Source organism: Chrysochloris asiatica, unplaced genomic scaffold (assembly GCF_000296735.1).
Source record: "Chrysochloris asiatica unplaced genomic scaffold, ChrAsi1.0 scaffold00316, whole genome shotgun sequence".
Lineage (NCBI taxonomy): Eukaryota > Metazoa > Chordata > Mammalia > Afrosoricida > Chrysochloridae > Chrysochloris > Chrysochloris asiatica.
The window spans coordinates 753,000-776,106 of NW_006408834.1; the positions used below are offsets into that span (position 1 = coordinate 753,000).

At 38.2% G+C, this 23,107-nt stretch overlaps 1 protein-coding gene across 1 annotated transcript in view; it reads right to left on the reverse strand.

Annotated features, from left to right (window-relative positions):
- The window catches only part of FCHO2 (FCH domain only 2), a 256,849-nt gene that overhangs the window by 4,756 nt on the left and 228,986 nt on the right, over nucleotides 1-23,107 (reverse strand). The window contains exons 20-24 of the mRNA XM_006875274.1: nucleotides 17,133-17,244; nucleotides 12,241-12,396; nucleotides 11,757-11,889; nucleotides 2,670-2,869; nucleotides 1,716-1,780 (exon numbers count right to left, since the gene is read on the reverse strand). Coding sequence (XP_006875336.1) covers nucleotides 1,716-1,780; nucleotides 2,670-2,869; nucleotides 11,757-11,889; nucleotides 12,241-12,396; nucleotides 17,133-17,244 — 666 coding nt within the window. The remainder of the gene's footprint in view (nucleotides 1-1,715; nucleotides 1,781-2,669; nucleotides 2,870-11,756; nucleotides 11,890-12,240; nucleotides 12,397-17,132; nucleotides 17,245-23,107) is intronic.

Consider the following 23,107-nt stretch of genomic DNA (forward strand, 5'->3'; position numbering starts at 1 on the left):
TACTGAAAATACCATGGCATGGGTCAGGCGCACTTCAGTCCTCAAACTAACATCTTTGCTCTTCAACACTTTAAAAGGGTCTTGTGCAGCAGATTTGCCTAATGCAATATGTGTCTTTGGTTTTCTGACTGCTGCTTCCATGAGTGTTGACAGTTGATCCAAGAAGAATGAAGTCCTTGACAACTTCAATCTTTACTCCTTTGATAAGAATGTTGTTTATTGATCCAGTAGTGAGGATTTTTTGTCTTTTTTACATTGATATGTAATCCATACTGAAGATTGTGCTCTTTGGTCTTCATCAGTAAATATTTTAAGTCCTCTTCACTTTCAGCAAGCAAGGATGTATCATCAGCATATCACAGGTTGTTAATGAGTCTTCCTTCAATCCTGATGCCACGTTTTTCTTCATATAACCCAGATTCTCGGATTATTTGCTCAGCATACAGGTTGAATAAGTATGATGAAAGAATACAACCCTGTTGCATACCTTTCTTAATTTTAAACTATTCAGTACGGGAGAACATTTGCTGCCTAATTACTAAACGAATTATTTATGGACTAAAGGACAGACACATGTTAGCATGGGCGACAGGGCAGGCAATATACAACAAGAAAGAGGTTTGCAGAGAAAAGACGAAGGGTAGGGGGAGGCACAGGAATGTAACAGTTAAGTGATAGAGGTAAATACTGTTAACTGTTAGAACATCGAGGGGACTATAATCATTGTAATGAAGCAAAGTATATGATTTGTCTAATGTAAAACTGCTGATCTGCTCTGTTAACCTCCACTCAAGTCACAATAAAAAGTTAAAACGAAAAAAAAGGTGAAAAATGGAGACTATCCATTGTTAAAGGCTTGATTGTTCTGGGAACTATACCCTAATTATGACGTTTGTTGTTGTTAAGTGCCATCAAGTCGATTCTGAGGAGCAGCTGGTGAGCTTGAACCACTGACCTTGCAGCTCAAATGGCTTTGCGGCCTGGCGCATTAACCCACACTGCCATACCAGGACTCATTATGATGTGGGAGGGGAGATACAAAGAGTGATCAGTTAGCACAGTCCTTACAATGTGAAAACAAACAGGGACAGACTTAGTGGGATAAGGCAATTAACCCGTTTCTCTTTAAATAGTCATCACAGAACATCTGACTGGTGTGTTGCTGTAAGAGAAACACTGGACAGCTAACCACAAGGTTGGCAGTTCAAACTCCTATACGGGGTTACTAGGCGTCGGAATTGACCTGACAGCACTTAATAACAGCAGTTAGTTTCAATACGGGACGCTGACCAGAAAAGGTTTTCTTAGGAATATGGAATAGGCAAAGGAGGTTTTTAAGGCCTGAAAGCTTCTACATGATTTCTAGGAATTCAGGAGTACCGCACTAACAGAACAAACTAAACTGATTTAGCATAACTTATTAGGTATTTTCTTTTAATGTTAACTTGTAAACATAGGATCATTTACATAATATTTGTAACGTTATAAGAAAGCTTTTTTTTTTACACAGAAAGCATATTCAATATAAAGAGGAAAAATGTCTGAATCTCAGTCAGTTCACTCTTATTTACGGTATTAACGTCCACCCAGTGGCCAATTCCAGAACTGTCCAGAGACAAGAAATTCCAAGAGGAAATTTTCAAGAATGGTGCCTAAAATACATATATTTTTAGTGATAACCACAGTAAAAACTAAAAAAACTTGCCTGTACTTACCTCCGTTTTCTGACTTTTCTGAAATACCAGACAATTTCCAAAAGGCTTTCATTTGTTCTGCATTCCTATAATAAGAACAAATACTTTTACATTAAATGTCTAGTATAGTATCTTACACACGGATGGAGGAGCATTCAATACATGAACTAATTTAAAATTTGTCATTAGAATGACTATAATGCTACACTTACTTTTAGATAGTTTCATATGCTGAAAACGTGTTTACAGTATAGTGCAAATATCATGCTTCATGTTTCTCAATTAAAGGAAGTTTATCAAATTATGTAATTATTCTCATTTCTACTGGTCAGAAAAAAATGTGCGTAAGTGACTCAGTACCTTCACTATCAAGGAAAACAAAATGTTATTAAATAATTAAGCAAATATGAATCGTCAGCATCTATACTAATAATAGAAGACACCAGAAAAATGATGAAGGGATTGGAGTAACTAATACTAATAAACACCTAATCAACTACATGCCAGTTGCAATATTTACTCCTATAAAATAAGTATTATTATTTTAAAGAAAAAAACAAAACAAAAAAAAACAGTTTAAAGAGATTAATGATGTTCCTGAGGGTAAACTGACAGCAAAACTAGTCTTGTTTGTTTTGTATTGAGGTTGTTGTTGTTGTTAAGTGCAGTTGAGCTGATTCCAACCCATAGTGACCCTGTATAGGGTTTCCGAGGAGCACCTGGTGAGCTTGAACCACTGACCTTGCAGTTCAAACGACTTTGCAGTCTGACACATTAGCCCACAGCGCCACACCAGGAATCTTTGGATTGAGGTTACTGTGGTTTAACTAATAAAACAAATAGCATCTTTTGTAGCAATGGTTTATAAGGGCAAATGCACTCAAACTTTGAAACTGATAAAACCACCTTCAGAAGTTGGGGTCTACAAGTTAGGATTTCAACAGAAATGTGGCAGGAATTGAGAACCCCCCTTACCATATTGCAGGGGGAAGGGACTGCATGTTTGTGACTCCTCCATCCACTGGGACCATCACCTGTATGTTGGAAAGCACACTTGGTGCCACCATAGCTTCTGGGTTGTACTTGTAATCCACTCTGAGGTCTGTGGTGCCAGCACTACATTTCCAGTATGTTGCAAGATTCAGAGGAGTGGACTGAATACCATTTGATGATACCTTTACAGAGAACAAACAAACCAACCATTATCTCTGGCTTGAAAGTAAACAAGTCATATTAATGACATGTATAATTAAGTGTTCTCAGAATCAAAACCATCCACTGAGGGGAGTATTCGGTAGTAGCTAGAGCACAGCAGATTCAATCAAAAGAACAAGCACCACTCTCACAGTGTGGACCTGCGCCTATCTTGCTAAAAATGTGCGTTCCCCTAGCTCCAACTGCAAAATCGGATTCAATAATGTGGGGACAGGGCCAAGAAATGAGCATGTTATTAGATAATTCCTGTTTATAAAGTTTCAGAACTTCTTGACACACACTCAGCATACAATTCTACGATTTTTTAAATAAATTTTAATTTAGATCTAAAACAGCAACAAAAAGAAAGGGTTACCATGCACTTCCTTAAGCCTGAATATAGAATGTTTCCACCTTCAAATGTTTCCATTTAATCATATGACTCACAGCAGAAAGGAGGACAACTCCTTCAAAGTTTTCAGCTCTTGGATCAAACAGCTCTTGCTTAACAAAACTCACTCTGAACACCCTGTTTAAATTTACCTTGAAAATCCCATTTTCAATCCTCCTTACCTTAATCTACTTTTCCTTTTCTCCACACCATTTAATTTCTAACATACAATTATTTACTTACTACATTTACTGTCTTCCCACCACAGTTCTGGTAATTAGCAAGCAAGTACTTGAGTGGATAATGAAATGAATGCTTGTAATAATCTTTTAGCCCATTTACATTGCAGCACTTTGTTTACTTTTTAAAATACTTATTTCCTAGAAACAAGCCACTTTAAAGTAACTGCCCTTTTAAAATTTCAACTCCAAGTCTTGGTGACTTTAAGTACAGAGTATAAAACATTGCCCACTCCAGTGTCACCAGTACAATTACGGTGTCACTCCATATCACTGAAGGTCTACCACACCCTTGCTGGCCCTCTACTTCACCAAACATGACATTCAACTCTAACAGGAGATCCTTCCTATTATTTGGATGACTTCTCCAAAGCACTGGAGTTCTGCTGTGATTCTTAAGGTTTCCACTGGGTCACCAACAAATGTAGATTATCAGGCCTTTCTTCCTAGTCTCTGTTAGTCTAGAAGTTTCGCTGAGACCTGTCTACCAGGGGTGACCCTGCTAGTATCTGAAATACCAGGGGAACTGTTTCTATCATTATAGCAGCATGCAAGCCATCACAGTATGATATATTGATAGGCAAATGGTGGTGAAATAGTATTAAACTATATAAAATAGAAATTGTATCCCTTGACAAGTGTATACTCATTGTGATCTGTTAATAGTACTGCAAATACCAATGGAGAGCTTTTAAACATAGGCCAACCTGGATCCCCCTCATTCTTTTTTTTTCTCCCCAACTTTTATAGTGAATTGGCTGAAGGTTTACAGAGGAGATCATCAGTTGTACATTCAACAAATCATATATATTACCTCATTATATGACTGCAAGTCCCTCCATGCACCAACTGGTGTGTTAGTTTGTCGTACTGTGGTGGCTTGTGAGTTGCTGTGATTCTGGAAGCTATGCCATGGGGATTTTAAATACCAGCATGGTGGACAGGTTTTAGATGAGCTTCCAGATGAAGACAGACTAAGAAGAAGGTGAGACTAACTATTTTCAAATATCTAGTCACTGAAAACCTTATGAATAGCAGAGAAACACTGTCAGATATACTGCGGAAAAAGAGCCCCTCATGTTGGAAGGCACTGAAAATGCGACTGGGGAAGAGCTGCCTCCACAAAGTAGAGTTGACCGTGATGACATGAATGGAATAAAGCCCATGGGAGAAAAGCCCGTGGGACCTTCATTTGCTGATGGGGCACAACTCAAAATAAAGAGAAAGAGCTGTAAACATCCAATGAAAATCGGAACATGGAAAGTACGAAGTATGAATCTGGGATAATTGGAGGGTGTCAAAAATGAAATGGAATGCATAAACATCGATATCTTAGGCATTACTGAGCTAAAATGGACTGATATTGGCCATTTTGAATCTGACAACCATACAGGTTACTATGCCAGGAATGACAATTTGAAGAGGAATGGTGTTGCATTCATTGTCAAAAAGAACGTATCCAGATCAGTCATGAGGTACAACGCTGTACGTGATAGGATAATATCCATGTGCCTACAGGGATGCCAGTTAATACCACCATTATTCAAATTTACGCACCAACCACTAAAGCCAGTGAGGATGAAATAGAAGAATTCTACCAACTCCTTCAATCTGAAAGTGATCAAACATGCAATCAAGATGTATAAATCATTATTGGTGATTAGAATGCAAAGCTTGGAAACAAAGAGGAAGGATCAGTAGTTGGAAAATATACCCTTGGTGATAGACATGATGCTGGAGATTGCATGATAGAATTCTGCAAAACAAATTATTTGTTCAATTCAAATACCTTCTTTAGACAGCTTAAGAGACAATTATACACATGTAGCTCAGCAGATGGAATACACAGAAATCAAATTGACTACATCTATGGAAATAGACGATGGAAAAGCTCTATATCATCAGTCAAAACAAGGTCAGGGACAGACTGTGCAACAGACCATCAATTGCTCATACGCAAATTCAGACTGAAGTTGAAGAAAATGAAAAAAAGTCCACGAGAGCCAAAACATGACCTTGAACATATCCCACCTGAATTTAGAGATCATCTGATGACCAGATTTGACACATTTAACACTGAAGACTGAAGACCAGAAGAGTTGTGGGATGACATCAAGAACATCATACAGGAAGAAAGCAGAGTCATTGAGAAGACAAGAAAGAAGGAAAAGATCAAAATGATGTCAGAGGAGACACTGAAATTTGCTTTCTAGCGTAGAGATGCTAAAGCAAATGCAAGAAATGAGGAGGTCCAAGTGGTGAACAGAAAATTTCACAGGTCAGCTTGAGACGACAAAGTCAAATATTACAATGAAATGTGCAAGATCTGGAATCAGAAAACCAAAAGGGAAGAACACGCTCAGCATTTCTCAAGCTGGGGGAACTGAAGAAAATATTCAAGCCTAGACTTTCCTTATTGAAAGATTCTCTGGGCAAATTATTGAATGATACAGAAAGCATCAAAAGAAGATGGAAGGAATAAACAGAATCACTGTACCAAAAGGATCAAGAGCCAATGATACTGAAGTCCAAGGTGCACTGAAGGAATTGGCAAAGAACAAGGTACCAGGAATTGATGGAATAAAAATTGAAATCTTTAAGAAAATGAGGCGGCACAGGAGGAACTCACTCATCTATGCCAAGAAATTTGGACGATAACTATCTGGCTGACTTATTGGAAGAGATCCGTATTTCTGCCCATTCCAGAGAGATGACCCAACAGAATGTGGAAATCACTGGACAATCTCTTTGATATCCCATGCGAGTAAAGTTTCACTAAATATTAATACAGAAATGGCTGTAAGCCGGATTCAGAAGAGGATGTGGAACGAGGGATATCATTGCTGATGTGCAATGGATCTTGGCTGAAAGCAGAGATATCAGAAAGATGTTTACCTGTGTTTTGACTACACAAAGGTTTTCAATTGTGTGGATCATGACAAACTACGGACAACATTGTGAAGTATGAGTATTCCTGAACACTTAATTGTGCTCGTGAGGAATCTGTACATGGACCACGAGGCAGTTGCTCGAACAGAACATGGGAACACTGAATGGTTTAAAATTAAGGCAGGTGTGCAACAGGGTTGTATTCTTTCACCATACTTATTCAACTTGTATGCTGAGCAAATAATCCAAGAAAATGGGTTTTATGAAGAGAAACGTGGCATCAGGATTGGAGGAAGACTCATTAACAACCTGCAATATGCACATGATACAACCTTGATGCTGAAAGTGAAGAGGACTTACAGTACTTAACTGATGAAAATCAAAGACCACAGCCTTTGGTATGGATTGCATCCTAATGTAAAGAAGACAAAAATCCTCACCACTGGACCAATAAACAACATTCTAATCAAGGGAGTAAAGACTGAAGTTGTCAACGACTTCATTCTTCTTGGATCAACTATCAACACTCATGGAAGCAGCAGTCAAGAAATCAAATGGCATATTATTAGGCAAATCTGCTGCACAAGACCTTTTAAAGTGTTGAAGAGCAAAGATGTCAGCTTGAGGACTAAGGTGCACCTGACCAAAGCCATGGTAACATCATATGCATGTGAAAGCTAGACAGTGAATAAGAGACTGTAGAAGAATTGATGCTTTTGAGTTATGGTTTTGGAGAATATTGAAAGTACCATGGGCTGCCAAAAGAACAAATAGATCTGTGTTGGAAGAAGTGCAGCCAGAGTGCTCCTTGGAGGCCAGGATGGTCAAACTTCATCTCTCATACTTCGGACATATTGTCAGGAGGGACCAGTCGGTGGAGAAGGATATCATGTTTGGTAAGGTGGAGGGTCAGAGAAAAAGAGGAAGACCCCCATTGAGATGGATTGGCCAAGTGGCAGCATCAGTGGGCTCAAGCGGGGCAACTATTATGAGGCTGGCCGAGGATCAGGCAGTGTTTCCTTCTGTTGTGCACAGGGTCGTATGAGTTGGTACCAACTTGATGGCACCTGGTAACAACCAAACCAACAATTAACAGTATTTACCTCTATTCACTTTAAATATTGCATTCCTCTCTGTCTCCCACTATCTTCAATTTCCTTTGCTAACCTCCTGCATGTATATTGCCTGCCTTGTCACTCATGTTAACATGTCTGCCCTCTAAATCTGTGAATAATTTTCCCTTCCCTTTCTCTCCCCTCCACAGCCCCACACATCCTAGATTGTTTCTTTTATCAAGAAACATTTTTTTTTCCAGCTTTTATTTATTTATTTTTTTTTAAGGTTTTTATTGTGGATTGAGTGAAAGTTTTCAGGGCACATCATCGGTTTCACATTCAAACATTCATATACCTTGTTTCATTACATTGATTATAATCCCCTCCACATACCATCAGGTAACAGAGTTTCTCTCTATCCTCTTTAGCTTTTTTTGGAGGAGGGAAACTTTGCCTTTTTGGAATTTACAGTCTCGGCTTTTAGGGAAGGTTTTTACATTTATCTGTGGGTATCCAGGGCTCATGTATGGAATTACTAATCAGCATAACTGAATAATCAGATAAGGGACATTTTGCTATGTGTGCTAGGTGGCTAAAGTCTGATCCTCAGAGCCTATGGTTTGGTCGGTCAGCAACACTTGGGCCCACAGGGACTTGAACTCCTGACCGGGTCTGCATGGTCTGCATCAGATTCCCCCTTATTTACTATTTGTTTAAGGGACACTGCCTGTCTTAGGCGGTCAGTGCGAATTCCTCAGTCTTACCCGTCATCGAAACTCATTGCAGCATGGCAATGGCTCTGTCTTAGGTTGCCGAGGTTCCACGTGATCCTTGCCCGTCTCTGGCCATTTTTCCAGCTTTTTACCAAGATTTGGTCTCACAGTATTTGTCCTTTGTTGACTAATTTCACATAGCATAGTCTCCTCCAGGTTCAACCACGTTGTCAAGTGTTTCACAGAGTCACCATTATTCTCCAATATTTTGTAGTATTCCATTGTATATATGTACCAAATGTGTCTAGCCACTCTTCTTTTGATGGGCCTTTAGGCTGTTTCCATCTTTTTAATACTTTTTTTTTTATATACAGCATATTGAAGGATCCTGTTTGGTTATCTATTCTGCTCTCTAGGTTTCTTGACTGGTACATTTAATATATTTATATTCAGTATAATTATCAATAAGGTATGAATTGATTTCTGTCATTTTTCTGTGTTTTTTTTAGTGTGTGGTGTTGCTGGGGCTTTTGTTCATTTTGTTTGTGCATTTTCATTTTCTTTTCTGTTGTATTAATGTTCACTAAATCGTTCTGATTTTACCTTTTTATTTTGATGAGCAGGTGTATATTCTTTTTCTTTGAGATTACCCTGCAATTTAAAAATATTTTCCCTGCTTAAAACAATGTTTTATCTTGAAATCTACTTAATTTCTGTGCCATTTGGAAGTTATGTATCTACACTGTTCCCTTTTTTTTACTTTGTAGTTTACTTCCTTATACATTGATACCTCTGGTTCCCTAACTTCAATTTTTTGTAAAGTTGGTCTGATTGTTACAAATTCCTTTAATTTTGGTTTATCCCTTAATTAAATTATTCTTTCATTTCACCATCATATTTGAGGTGCAGCTTTGCTGCATATATGATTCTTGGTCTTTTTCAGTTTTACATATTTCATTTCATTGCCTTCTTGCCGGAATGATTTCTGCTGAGGAATCAGAGCTTAGCCTTATTGGTTCTCCTTTGTACGTAACTTTTCATTTTCCCTTAGCTGCTCTCAGGACTCTTTCCTTGTCTTTGGTTTTGGAAAGTTTGATTATGATATGTCTTTTTGATTTTCTTGTGGAATCTATCCTGTTTGGAGTTTGTTCAGTTTCTTGCATATCTGTCTTCTTGTGTTTCAAGTTAAGGAAAGCGTCTTTCCAACAACTCTTTGACAATTTTTTCTGTGCTTGTCTCTTCTTGTTTTAGAATTCCAATCACTTATAAGTTATTCCTCTTCATGGTGCCCTACATAACTCTCAGGCTTTCTTCATATTTTTTCTGTTTGTCCTTCTAGCATACTAGTATTGAGAGTTTTACCTTCAAGCTCACTAGTTTGGCCTTCCATTGCTTCTCATTTACTCCTTTACCCTTTCAGTGTATTATTCATTTCTGAAAGCTCTGTATTAATGTTCTGGATTTCTAATTGCAGGTTTTATGTTGTTTCAATTTTTGCATTTATTTTGTGCTTGTTCTTTTGGTATTTTCCTGAATTCTTCTAAGGTTTTTTTCTGTGTCCTTCCTGTTTTCCTTGATCTATCAGTCCTTTGAAGGGACCTAATTATCAATCTTTTGAACTTATTTTTAGCCGTTCCATTACCTTTACTTCCTCAGAAATGTTTTCTGTCTCTGCAACTTGGTCATTTATTTGAGCCATTCTCCCATTTCTTTGTGTCTGCTGTCTTTGGAGCATTGGGAGGTTGTTGTATTTGTATTTAATTGACGATTGTATGTTGATGTGTCCTTATGCCCTCACCAACTGTCTCCTGTGGGCATTGAGAATGGAAATGTGTACTCCATACTTGTTTGCCATCTGTGCCCCTCAGTTTGGGGTGTGTTTGACTGGTGCTGGCTGCTATCATTGATCAGGTGCTATAGTAGCTGGTGTTGGCTCTTGTCAGTGGGTGGAACTGCAGTTGTGGCTGTTGCTTTATGGACACGGTTGCTGTCTCCTGTCAGGAGGGAAAGAGAACCCCCCCCCCTTCTCCCTCACACTCATACACAAGAAAACGAAACAGAATACAAACAAGAAACTAACAATGAAGAGAGACAATAATGATAAAAACCTCTGGGGCTCCTGCAAGCCAAGGAGCTCACAAGGTAGGGTAGGGAGTGGTCCTGGCTCTAGATGGAGTTCCTACTGGCCTCAGTGTTATCAGTGTTGTCAGGGCACTCTGTCCACAAGTAGGTTGTGGAGCCCTTAATGGAGTTGATTTCAGCATCCGTTAGGACCATATGGCAGTTGGAGGCAGGGTGACTGATTGTTCTAGTGGTTCTGCAGGTCCTGTAAATTTGTAGCCAAGCCCACCTGAATCCAAGCACCAAGTTCCCAACCACGTGGTTCTGAACTCCTGGGAAGCAAGGTCTTTGCCGTGGGGTGGAAGAGGGCGGGGGCTGGCCATACCTTACACCTCTGGTCACTAAGGGAGCATGGGGGAAAAGGGGTCATACTTTTTCAGTTGCCTGTGTGACTCTGCTCTACCAGGCCACCTTCTATTGCCAAAGCTGCTTACAAAGGCTCAAGATGGTCACCAGCATCTGGCCAGCCATTCACCTATCAGTCTCCCTCTCTTGCTGTCCCTGCTCACCTTCTATTCCCAGCAAGCACTCAGTCCACTTCTCTAACCTTTCCTCTGAAGTTTAGAGTTCCGGAATTTTCATCTGTGTCTGTTTCATTTGGTCTCTAGTATCTTTGTTGCAGAGGGTCTGTGTAGTGTGTCTGCCTAGTCCACCATCTTGCCATTACTCCTTTAGATATTTCCTGACCTATTATTCCAGAAAACTTAAAAATGATTGCCAAATCTCCAAAAACACACACACACACTCACACACACACACACACACACACAGGATTTTTGATTAAGGTCACAGTAAATTTATAGGTTAATTTAGAAACAGATCTTTTACAACACTGAGTTGTCCTTTCAATTAATAAAGTCATCTTTCTAACTATGTTCAAGACAATAGAGGTTTTATTATGCTTCTTTCTAATTGCTTTTTCAAAACTACTGCTTTTCGTATGGAGTCCTGATGTGGCACTACAGTCTGGATAAAGCACTACAGTACCATATTCACCTATATCAAATAGCTTTGTCAATCTGTTTGTTTGTTTGTTTGTTTGTTTAGTTTTCCAGGAGTACAAAGTCACCTATAAACAATAATTTTGTTTCCAATGTTGTAGTATTTATCACTGATTATTTTATTCTCTTATCTAATTGCACTGGCACATGAGAAAAATCTTATATACTAATAGAAATAATGGGTATCTTTGCCACTTCTAACTTTAATTGATTCCTTTTGGTGTTTTACCATTAAGGCTGATGCTACAGGTCTTTATATATGATTAATGTACTTTTCTGGTTAAAGAAGTATTTGTGTATTTATACTTACTCAGTTTTAATCAGGAATAGTGGTGAATTTCATCAAAATGATTAATAGATTTACGAATTTAGAAATATTGGAAAATATTTACATTCATATAATGAACCTCATTTGGCAATATTTTCAGTTAGGATTTTTAACAATGGTAGGAAACTCACCTGATACTTCAATACATCTACATTATAGTAAGAAGCAGCTGGATTTTGCTCTGATAGTTTCTTGAGGTAGACAGTAACAGCTTGCATGTTCATCCAAAAATCTTTTGTGTTGGAATCACATTGGGATGGATCACTAGATGTAAAAGAAATACTTGAAAATTTTTGTTTACCTTTTACCTCCTGTTAATTTGGTGATCTGAGAAAGATTAGTAGAAATGAACAAAGGGTGCTATGAAAGAAAAATAACATTAGGGGATAAAGAACAGTACACAGTTGAATCTTCAAAAAGTGAAGATGGATAGAAAAGGATTTAATAACTACCACCACCATAATCAAATCAAAACAAAACAAAACACAGAGAAAGGCTATTTAATAAGTAATTCTGGTGTTGTCTTCAAACCAAACATTACTGTTTCAAAGGATGAAACAATTTCCTTAAAATTTCGTACTTTCAAAAAACTAAGATAATTAAGAGTATACAAACCTGAATACCAATTGTGCATTTGGAAGAATTTGCTCCAGTCTGCTGATATTTTTCACCCTGAAGCACAGCACAGCTGGAGATGGATTGCTAGTGAAGACTTTAATAATTCCACTGGGGAATGATACTGTTATGTCACCAGTGATCTTCACAATACACCTGGAATTCCAAAAGTGTTTCAATAAAATGTTTTAATCACCAAACAATATTTAGTTAAAAAGGAATTTATAAACAAACATGCGTTGTTGTTGTTAAGTGCCATTGAGTTGGTATCAACCCATAACAATCCTGTACAGGGTTGCCGAGAAGCGGCTCATGAGCTTAAACAACTGACCTTGCAATTTAAACCAAATTTGTGGTCCAGTGCTTAACCTACAGGACCAAACCAGAACTCAGTATACATATATAGACATACACACACACACACATACACATATATATGTGCCTACAAGGAAGACCAGTTAATTACTCAAATTTACACTAAAGCCAGTGATAATGAGCCTGAAGAATTTTACCAACTTCATCAGTCTGAAATTGATCAAACGTGCAAACAAGAGGTATTGATAATTACTGGTGACTGGAATGTAAAGGTTGGAAACAAAGAGGTAGGATCAGTATTTGGACAATATGGCCTTGGTGATAGAAATGATGCTGGAGATTGCATCATAGAATTTTGCAAGACCAACTACTTGGTCATTGCAAATACCTTTGTAAACAACATAATACACATAGACCTCACCAGGCAGAACACATAGGAATCAAATCGACCACATCTGTAGCAAAATGGTGGAGAAGCTCAATATCGTCAGACAAAACAAGGCCAGGGGGTGGATTGGATCAGACCATCAGTTGCTCATAGCCAAGTCCAAGCTGAAAGCTGAAGAAATTTGAAACAAGTTCATGAGAGTCAATGTGACGTTGAACATATGTCACCTGAATTTAAGAGATTGTCTCAAGAATAGATCTGACGAATTAGGCACTAAAGACCAGAGAGCTGTGGGATGACATACAGAAAGAAAGCAAAAGGATCATTAAAATGACCGGAAAGAAAGGAAAGACCAAAATGGATGCTAGACTCTGACACTTGCTCTCCAGTGCAGAGATGCTAAAGTAACTAAAAGAAGTGAGGAAGTAAAAGGGCTAAAGAAAATTTCAAAGGATACCTTAAGAAGACAAAGTCAAGTATTATAGTGAACTGTGTATGGAAAGACCTGGAGTTAGAATGGAGTTAGAAAACCAAAAGAGAAGAAAGTGCTCAGCATTTCTGAAGCTGAAATAACTCAAGAAAAAAATTAAAGCCTTGACTTGCAACACTGAAGGATTCCATGGGCAAAATATTTGAATGATTCAGAAAGCATCAAAAGAAGACAGAAGGTATATACAGAGTCACTGTACCAAAAAGAAATCGTCGATGTTCAACTCTTTCAAGAGATCAAGAAACAATGGTACTGAAAGAGGATGTCCAAACTTTACTGAAGGCATTAATGAAAAACAAGGTTCTAGGGATTGATGGAATACAAATTTAAAATCTTTCAACACACTGAGGCAACACTGGGAGAACTCACTCTTCTAGGCCAAGAGATTTGGAAGACAGCCACCTGATGAACCAATTGGAAGATATCCATATTTGTGCCAATTCCAAAGAGAGATTACCCAATGTGAATATCATCAAACAATACCATTAATATTGTTTTTGTTAAGTGCCGTCGAGTCGATTCCAACCCACAACGACCCTGTATAGGGTTTCCAAAGAGTGACTGGTGAGCTTGAACCACCAACCTTGCAGTTCAAACAGCTTTTCAGTCTGGCGCATTAACCCACAGTGCCACACTAGGACTCCAGCGTAGTGGTTACGAATCGGGCTGCGAACCGTAAGGTCAGCAGTTCAAAATTACCAGCTATTCTGCAGGAGAAAGATGAGGCGTTCTGCTCCCGTAAAGATTTACAGGCTCAGAAACCCTGTACAGGGTCGTTATGAGTTGGAACTAACTCCACGGCACACAGCCACCACCACCATTAATATTACATGCAAGTAAAATCTTGCTGAGAATAATTAAAAATGGCTGCAACAGTACCTCAATAGAGAACTGACAGAAACTCAAGCTGAATTCATTACAGGACAAGGAATTGGGGTATCATTGCTGATGTCAGATGGAACTTGGCTGAAAGTAAAGAATACCAGAAAGATGTTTACTTATGTTTTATAGACTATGCAAAGGTTTTTGAGTATGTGGATCATGACTAGCTATGGATAACTGTGTGGAGAATGGATATTCCACAACACTTAATTGTGCTCACGCAGAACCTGTACATAAACAGTAGTTCAAACAGAATAAGGGATAGTGAATGGTTTTAAAATCAAGAAAAATGTGCGCCAGGGTTGTTCTCTTTCACCATACTTATTCAATCTGTATGCTGAGCAAATAATCCTATAAACTGGATTACATTAGGCCTGGAGGAAGACACATTAACAACTTTCAATATGCAGATGATACAACCTTGCTTGCTGGAAGCAAAGAGGGCTTAAAACACTTACAGATGAAGACCAGAGCCTACAGCCTCTGTTGAACCTCAACGTAAAGAAAACAAAAATTCTCACAATAAATAACATCTCATGATAAATGGAGAAAAAACTGAAGTTGTCAAAGGTTTAAATTTACTTGGATCCACAATGAACACTCACTGAAGTAGAAGCCAAGCATTCAAACAGACGTTATTGCATTAAGCAAATCTGCTATTCAAGACCTCTGTAAGTGCTGAAAAGCTAAGATATCAGTTTGAAGACTAAAGTGTGCCTGACCCAAGCCAGGGAATTTTCAATAGCCTCATATGCATGTAAAAGTTGGACAAAGGAAGACTGTAGAAGAATTGATGCATTCGAGTTACGGAGCTGGAGAATAATGAAAAGTACCATGTACTACCAAAAGAACCAACAAATCTCAACAGAAGCATATGAACATCTGCAAACAAAATTTGAACCGATACTTGGAGGAAGTTAACAACAATGGAACTTTTCCACCATCTCTTCTGTATATTCCATCTGGTGAGGTCCATGTGTATAGCTGCCTTTTATGTTATTTTAAAAAGGCATTTGCAATGAGGAAGTCATTGGTCTTGCATAATTCTACCATGCCCTCTTAAGCATCATTTCTATTACCAAGGCTGTATTTTCCAACCAGTGACCCTTCCTCTTTGGTTCCCACCTTTGCATTCCAGTCGCCAGTAATTATCAATAGATCTTGACTGCAGGCTTGATCAGTTTAACTCAAACTGAAGTTGGTAGAATTCTTCAATTTCATCATTACTGGCTTTAGTGGTTGGTGCATAAATTTATATAATAATGGTATTACTGAAATGTCAGGCATATGGATATTATCATATCCATCCAGACAGAATATCTCAAAACCTGATAAACCAAAAAACCCAAGATCATTGCCACTGAGTGGGTTGTGATCACAAGCAACCCCACAGATTAGAGTAGAACTGCTCTATAGGGTTTCCAAGGATGCAATCTTTACAGAAGTCCTTGTATGACACTGTGGGTTAATGCGATGGACTGTAGAGTCAGTCTGAACCACAAGATCAGAGGTTAAGCTCACTAGCTGCTCCTCAGAAACCCTATACAGCGTCGCTACGGGTAGGAACAGACTCGATGGCACTTCACAATAGTAACAACAATCTTCACAGCAGTACATTGCTACATCTTCCTTACACAAAGTTGCTGGTGGGTATGGACTGCTAACCTTTGGATCTGTTTATTAGATTCCCTTCACGACAGAGTCTGACCCATAGTAAGCACATTTGATAAATGAATGAATGTTGAATAAAGTTATGTCAGAAAAGTAGAGGTGATCATTCACCCACATATAGTCTTTTTAAGGTTAAACTGGTTCTGCAAGGTTGTCATGTATTAAACATGTATTCTTGGAAAAGTCTCTCTTTCACCAATAATGTACATTAGGCCAAGGTTCAGGGTTCCATCCCTGCCTAGGTCAGCTGCTATCATCCTGCTATACAGATAAGATAAACAAGAGATAGCAAGACTGAAGATGAACTGGTGAATAGGCACCACTTCTACTGATCATAATCAATATTCTCATTTGAAAGATAATCCCCCAAATGATTAGGTTCTGGTTGTTTTTATAGTGCCATCAAGTCAGTTCCGATTCACAGAGACTCTGTATAGGGTTTCTAAGGAGTGGCTGATGACTTGGAATCACCGACCTTGTGGCAAGCTGTCCAGTGCTAATCCTACAGCACCACGCTATTGTTAAATGCTGTCAAGTCTGTTCTGACTCATAGTGACCCTGTAGAGCGTTTCCAAGGAGCAGCTGGTGGTTTTGAACCATTGACCTTATGCCACACAGGACTCCTCAAATGACTATTGATGTTATTGTTAAGTGCCATCAGAGTCAGTTCCAACACACATTGACCCTGCATAGGGTTTCTGAGAAGCAGCTGGTGAGCTTGAACCACTGGCGTTGCAGTTCAAACCGACTTTGCAGCACATTAATTCACAGCGCCACCCCAGGACTTCTCAAATGACTATAGTGGTGGTGGTTATGTGCCGTGGAGTCAGTTCTGACTCATAGCAACCCTGTACAGGGTTTTCGAGGCTGTAAATCTTCATGGGAGCGGGAACAGAAAGCCTCATTTTTCTCCCATGAAACAGCTGGTAGTTTCAAACTGCTGATCCTGAGGTTAGCAGCTTGATTCGTAACCACTACGCTACCTTCAAATGACTATAGTAGATACTAAAGAACCAGGTTAACGAACAAACAACAGAAAACCCTGACCAAAATATAATCTTAAAATTTACCACCAAGCTGCAAGATACCCACACACAATCACTCTCTTTCTCTCTCACACTGTATGTGTATGTTTAAAATACTAACTTGGTGGGATCTGCTCCTTTAAAGTAGGCATTAACAGATTCTGTAAGGGCCACTGCCACAGGTAAAGTGTCCTGATTTCCGAGGCTGACAGGGCTGGGACCTCGTGATACACCTAGAATACATACAATTCATTTGTTAAGTTCTTCATATTGAATATCAGACAGGTAGATTCACAATGTTAGATTGTCACAAATGACCCTATTACTGACTTTAATGATGCCCAAAGTGTCCATATAGAGGTTAAGAAATATTGCATAAAACAAACTGGAACTTAATACAAAGGACACCAAAACAAAGCAAAACAGGAAAACATGTCACATTGACTTTTGTTTTTAATGGAATAATACAGAAGGGTTAAGCAATGTCAGAAGGAAAAAGCCTTTAACTTGAAAAAATAAAATTATTATAACTTTAATAATATTCAAATGCTAAACTGTTCCAGGTTCTAATAGTTCAGATTCCAATAATCACATAGTTCCAGGTATGAAACCAGAGGTTTATATTTAAGTGATTTGTCTCTAAGCAGTGGTTTGTATTAAAAGTCTCTTAGCCTCTTCTTTGTCTAATGTTTGTATTGCTGCTGCTAGCTGCCAGAGTCAACCACTGACTCCTGGCAACCCCCACACAAGATCAGACTGCTATGATCTACAGGGTATTCACTGGTTACTTTCTTGAAATGGATCAAAAAAAGCATGAGCTTACTAGCTGCTTACTACTGAGCAACCTTGGGCATGTAGTGGCTTTTCTTCCTAGTCTTAGTCTGGACACTCCGCTGAAACCTGCTTAGTATCATAATAATAGGCATACCTGCAACTGGCAGTTGTGTGGTGGCTGTGCATGAGACTCAGTGTTTCTGCTCGGACTGCTAGGCAATAATCTATCACTGAACCACTGCTGCCCACCATGTAAATGGCCAGTCTTATGGAAGGAAAACAATGAAGAGCCTAGGCTAGCACACATTTCTGAAATCTGACTGTATGCATATTACATGAATGTTACACAATGTTCATAGCAATTAGATGCTTTCGTTTTAGATGTGATTATCTTTAGTTGAAAGACAGTTACTTATGAGACAGTGACAGTATTAACTCAGATAAAAATCAGTACTGTCTGTGACTCACAACTAAACCTGAGATCCCACAATCAGTGAGAAGAGAGATATTTAGCTAGCTTTAGAAGAAAATTTTGATTCTAGATTTTGAAAATTCGTCAGAGCTAGAAATGTTTAAAAATATATGGTGACAGGAACTACTGCTTAAAGGCCATTGGGAAAAAAATCACATCCCCAAACAAAACTTTTAAGTTCATGTGAAAATAAAGAACTAAAAAAATATGAAAACATTATTCATAAAATTACAAAAATTACTATTTTTCTAACCACTAGGAGTCCTGGAGTGGCACTGTGGGGTCATATGCTAGACTGCAAAATCAGTTTGAACTGCAAAGTGGGTGGTTCAAGCTCACCAGTTGTCCCTTGTAAACCCTATACAGGGTCTGCTGTGGGTCGTTACCGACTTGACGGTACTTTAACAACAACAACTACATGCTAAGAAAGCAAGAAAAGAAAGAAAAAACAATGGATTTTGAGCCAGAGCAGAAGCATACTTTGTGGCCAGGGCTGGGGTGGGCTGGGCTGATGGCAAGCTATGAACACGCAGCAGCTGGAGAAGTTTATGACCTTATCATGCCATAGAGGCCCTCTAGTTGGATCCTCTTGGCACTCAAACCCATGGAAAACATTTGAGAGAAACATGATTAAATTCTTTTGATTAAGTAAGATTACTCTGAATATGAGTAGTGGCTGCAAGGAAGAGAAAGTGACCGCAGTCAAAGATTTGACTTTGATGAGGTTAAGAGGTGAGAGATTGTGGGAACTGCACAGTAGGAAAACCAGACTCCGTATGAATTCACACTTGTACACCGGAAAAATGTCACTGTGAGCCAAAATTTTTTCCTGATTATTGTTCTAATGTTTTGTCATCAGAATTTCAGGAAAACAGATTTTCAGAGAAAGACGGAAGGCTATAATAATTTTTCTTTAGTAAAACAAATTATAGGCAATTAATATTTTCCCCTGGAGTCCTGGTGTGGCGCTGTGGGCTAACATGCTGGACTGTAAAGTCATGTTGAACCTAGAGTTTGGTGGTTCAAGTTCACCAGTTGCTCCTCGGAAAACCAATACAGGGTCGCTATGGGTCAGAAGTGACTCGCAGGCACATGACAACAACAACATTTTCCCTTGGAGAAACCATCCAAAATAAATGAACATTTTCTCATAGTCAAGGTGACTACTTTGACACTGAAAATTTGAGGACATCTACAAAGTTATTCTTTTCAATGATTTAATTTGAGCATAAACATCAGAATTCTTGAAACAGTCACCCTATAACTTGTTATCCACCACTCATCTGTCAATTGGCTGTACTGTGGTGGCTTGTGAGTTGCTGTGATTCTGGAAGCTATGCCACGGGTATTTTAAATACCAGTAGGGTCACCCATGGTGGACAGGTTTCAGATGAGCTTCCAGACTAAGACAGACTAGGAAGAAGGAGTGATGAACTACTTCAGAATATTTAGTCACTGAAAACCTTACGAATAGCAGAGGAACACTGTCAGATATAGTGCTGGAAAATGAGCCCCTCAGGTTGGAAGGCACTCCAAAGTGGCAGCATCAATGGGCTCAAGTGTGGCAACAATTGTGAGGTTGGCCCAGGACTGGGCAGTGCTTTGTTCTGTTGTCCATAGGGTTGCTATGAGTCGGTACTGACTCGATGGCACCTAACAACAACAACATAACGTGTTATGCCCTTTATTGGAATATAAAGTACAGAAAAGTATATATAGAAAAAAGTATATGGAAAGTAGGAGCATATTCCTTTTGAATTTTGTTTTCATTCTTCTCGACACGTGCATACTTTAAAAATAAAAATTTTCTAGAAATAAAGTATTCTTTATATAGATAGAAAATACTGTTTCTAATGTTGGCTTAATTAAAACAATTCCTTCATTTTCAGAAAAGATTTTAGGTACCAGGTAAATTTAATTTTAATATACCTATTTAAATTTATTGTGTGAGACAATTACAACTCAAAATCAGAGATGCAAAGGTCAAATCATTTTTAAAAATATAACTGGGGGGCTATAAAGCATGAAGTAGCTGTCTTACAAGCTTTCATGAGGTGCTTATTTAAATTCAGAATGAGGTGGGTAAGCTAAAATCTCCACTGAAAAGTTTTCCTCTTGCCCAGATGGGTCTGGTGATGATGGGGATAGGATTTTATGATTCAATTGTGAGTAACTGTTATCAGGACTAATGGCGATTGTCACAACTGTAAATGCAGAAGAGGTATAACTAAAGGGGTGGAGCAGTTAATCTGTCATTTCAGGAACAGAGGACCCTAGGACCATCAAGAGGAAAGAACATGAGAGGAGCAAGGGATCCTAAGCAGAAGAGTGGCACAACAGAGAAGGTGGCAGAGGCGACAGAATAGAGAGACAGAGCAGCAGAGGATCCTAGGCCTAGGGACTGAGAAAGGCACTGTGCCTGAGGGCAGGAGGCTGGCTTGCAGAATGTGCCCTTTAGACATTTAAACAATATATATTTATTTAAAATGAGGCATGTGCACATCAAAAAAAAAAAAAAAAGGTTAATAGAAGAAAATACTGTTAGCTGATGATGCATGGCATGGAGGGGATTGTAGTTATTGCAATGATTTGTTGAATGTAAAACTGATGAGCTGCCCTGTAAACCTTCACTCACTCAATTCACAATAAAAGCTTACAAAAACTCACATATACATACATATATATACACACACACACATATTGTCTAAAAAAAAAAAAATGCAGGGAACTGTATGCTTTGAAAATGAAACATAGTTGAGGTAAGTAAGGGGGTGTACAGGGGTACCATCCTATAACAATCAATGGGTATTTATGTGGAATTCCTTTCAGCTCAGGGATAAAAAGAGGCCCACTTCTAATTATCTCCTTTGATTTCAGTTCAATATATTATGAATTTTTTTCTTTTTAACTGACTCACTCTCCTACCTTTTTAATCACTTTTTCTCTGGTTCTCATAACTTTAGAGTTAAGAATTACTTATACTTCCTAAGGTTGAGGGAAGGAAGAAGAACAGGGAAATAGGGAGAAAATGCGAAAATATATTATTTTTTAATAATTGAGGTTCTGATTCCAATGTATTCTTGGATAGCCACTGAACATAATTAGTAGAAAATTGAGACAGTTAAACTTCAAAGTTATTTTTGATTTCTGATACACCATATACTGCTAGAAAAGGAAAAGTTAGGTCACAAAGTATTTTAGATACACTTTAGAATCATTAGTCAACATACACATTTTCTTCTGATACAATACCTGGAGACGTCTCACAGTGCTTTTCAATTTCAGAAAGTGTCCCAATCAAATTATCACCTTCTATCATATTTAAATAAAACAAAACATTGCAGGAAAAGAAAACATTTTCAAGAAACAAGAAGACTCAAATTTGAAATCTAAGCAGAATGCTTATTAAGTATTTTAAATCTTTAAGCATATTTAAGGAACCTTAGTTGTATAAAATCTGTAGACACCCTGCCTGCTGTCCCATCACGGTCATCGAATCTTGGCGTTCCTATTACCAGCATGGGCTCAAACTGTGTGCAAACATAAGAGGGCTTCAAAAAGTTTGTGAAAAAAATGAATGAAAAGATAATGGAATTTTTCCATGAACTTTTAAAACTCCTCTTGTATGCAGCAACTCAATCAAACACAGAAAATCTGTGAATAACCTACAGATAATGAAAAATAAATAATTTGGTTATCTAGACCACCTGCCTTGCCTGATTTCTATTAGAATCATGTTTTTATGCCTAAAATACAGTGTGAAAACCAAATGAACAAAACTGCATGTACAATGTGAATGAAGTTTTTATTAAAGCCAATAAGAAAAAAAAAAAAACCTTATTAGACATAGCCACTCCATATAAAGTTAAAAATAGCAAAGACATTATGTTCACAACGGTATATAAAATAAGGTGGTGATGTCATGTGTAGACATTTAGAAACCAAACCATCTTATGTTTCATTCTAGCCTATGCTATTTGGGCCATCTTTACAATGGTATACACATAAAGCACATCTAAGTGAGTTTTCACCAATTAAATTGAAATAGAATTTCAATCAACTTAAATTATCAAATTTTGCATTTATCAGAATCCCCTGGAAAGCTCATTAAAAGCGATTGTTAGCTTCTTCTCCAGTGAACAATGTAAAAGCTCTGTGTTCTTAGCATGTCCTTAGGTGATACAGACGCTGTAGGTCCAAGGACCACACTTTGAATCCACTCAAATAACACTAATTAGTGGTTTCCATTGTTAAAACAACTCCATTGCCACTTAGAACCAGAAGCAATAAGGACAATGAGTTGTTATAACTCTTGATGAGAAGCTGTTGTTGCTCCAGATACACAGATGCTATAAGAAGTCTAGTGAACTAAGTGCAGGAACAAGAATTTGTAGAAAGAATGGGAAACAATAATAACAGAAAAAATTCTTAAGCAAAATCTACATATAATAATATATTAGATTTGGTTGGTAAGATTTAGGTTTACAGAGCTATGCTCAAGTAGCTATTGTAAAATCTTTATCATTTAGATTCTTATAGAAAAAAATTCATTATAAACACAAAACCTTTTTTTTTTTATTGAATCCATTGTTTTTAAAATACCAATTTTCTTAGGAGTGCATTATGTTTTGCCTTCCACTATTTATACTGATGAGAGTTCATAAATCTGATACTGTCTTAACAGTGTTGTCATTAAAATTAGCTCTGGTAGCGTAGTGGTTACGAATCGGGCTGCGAACCGCAAGGTCAGCAGTTCGAAACTACCAGCTGCTCCGCGGGAGAAAGATGAGGCGTTCTGCTCCCGTAAAGATTAACAGCCTCGGAAACCCTGTGCAGGGTCGCTATGAGTC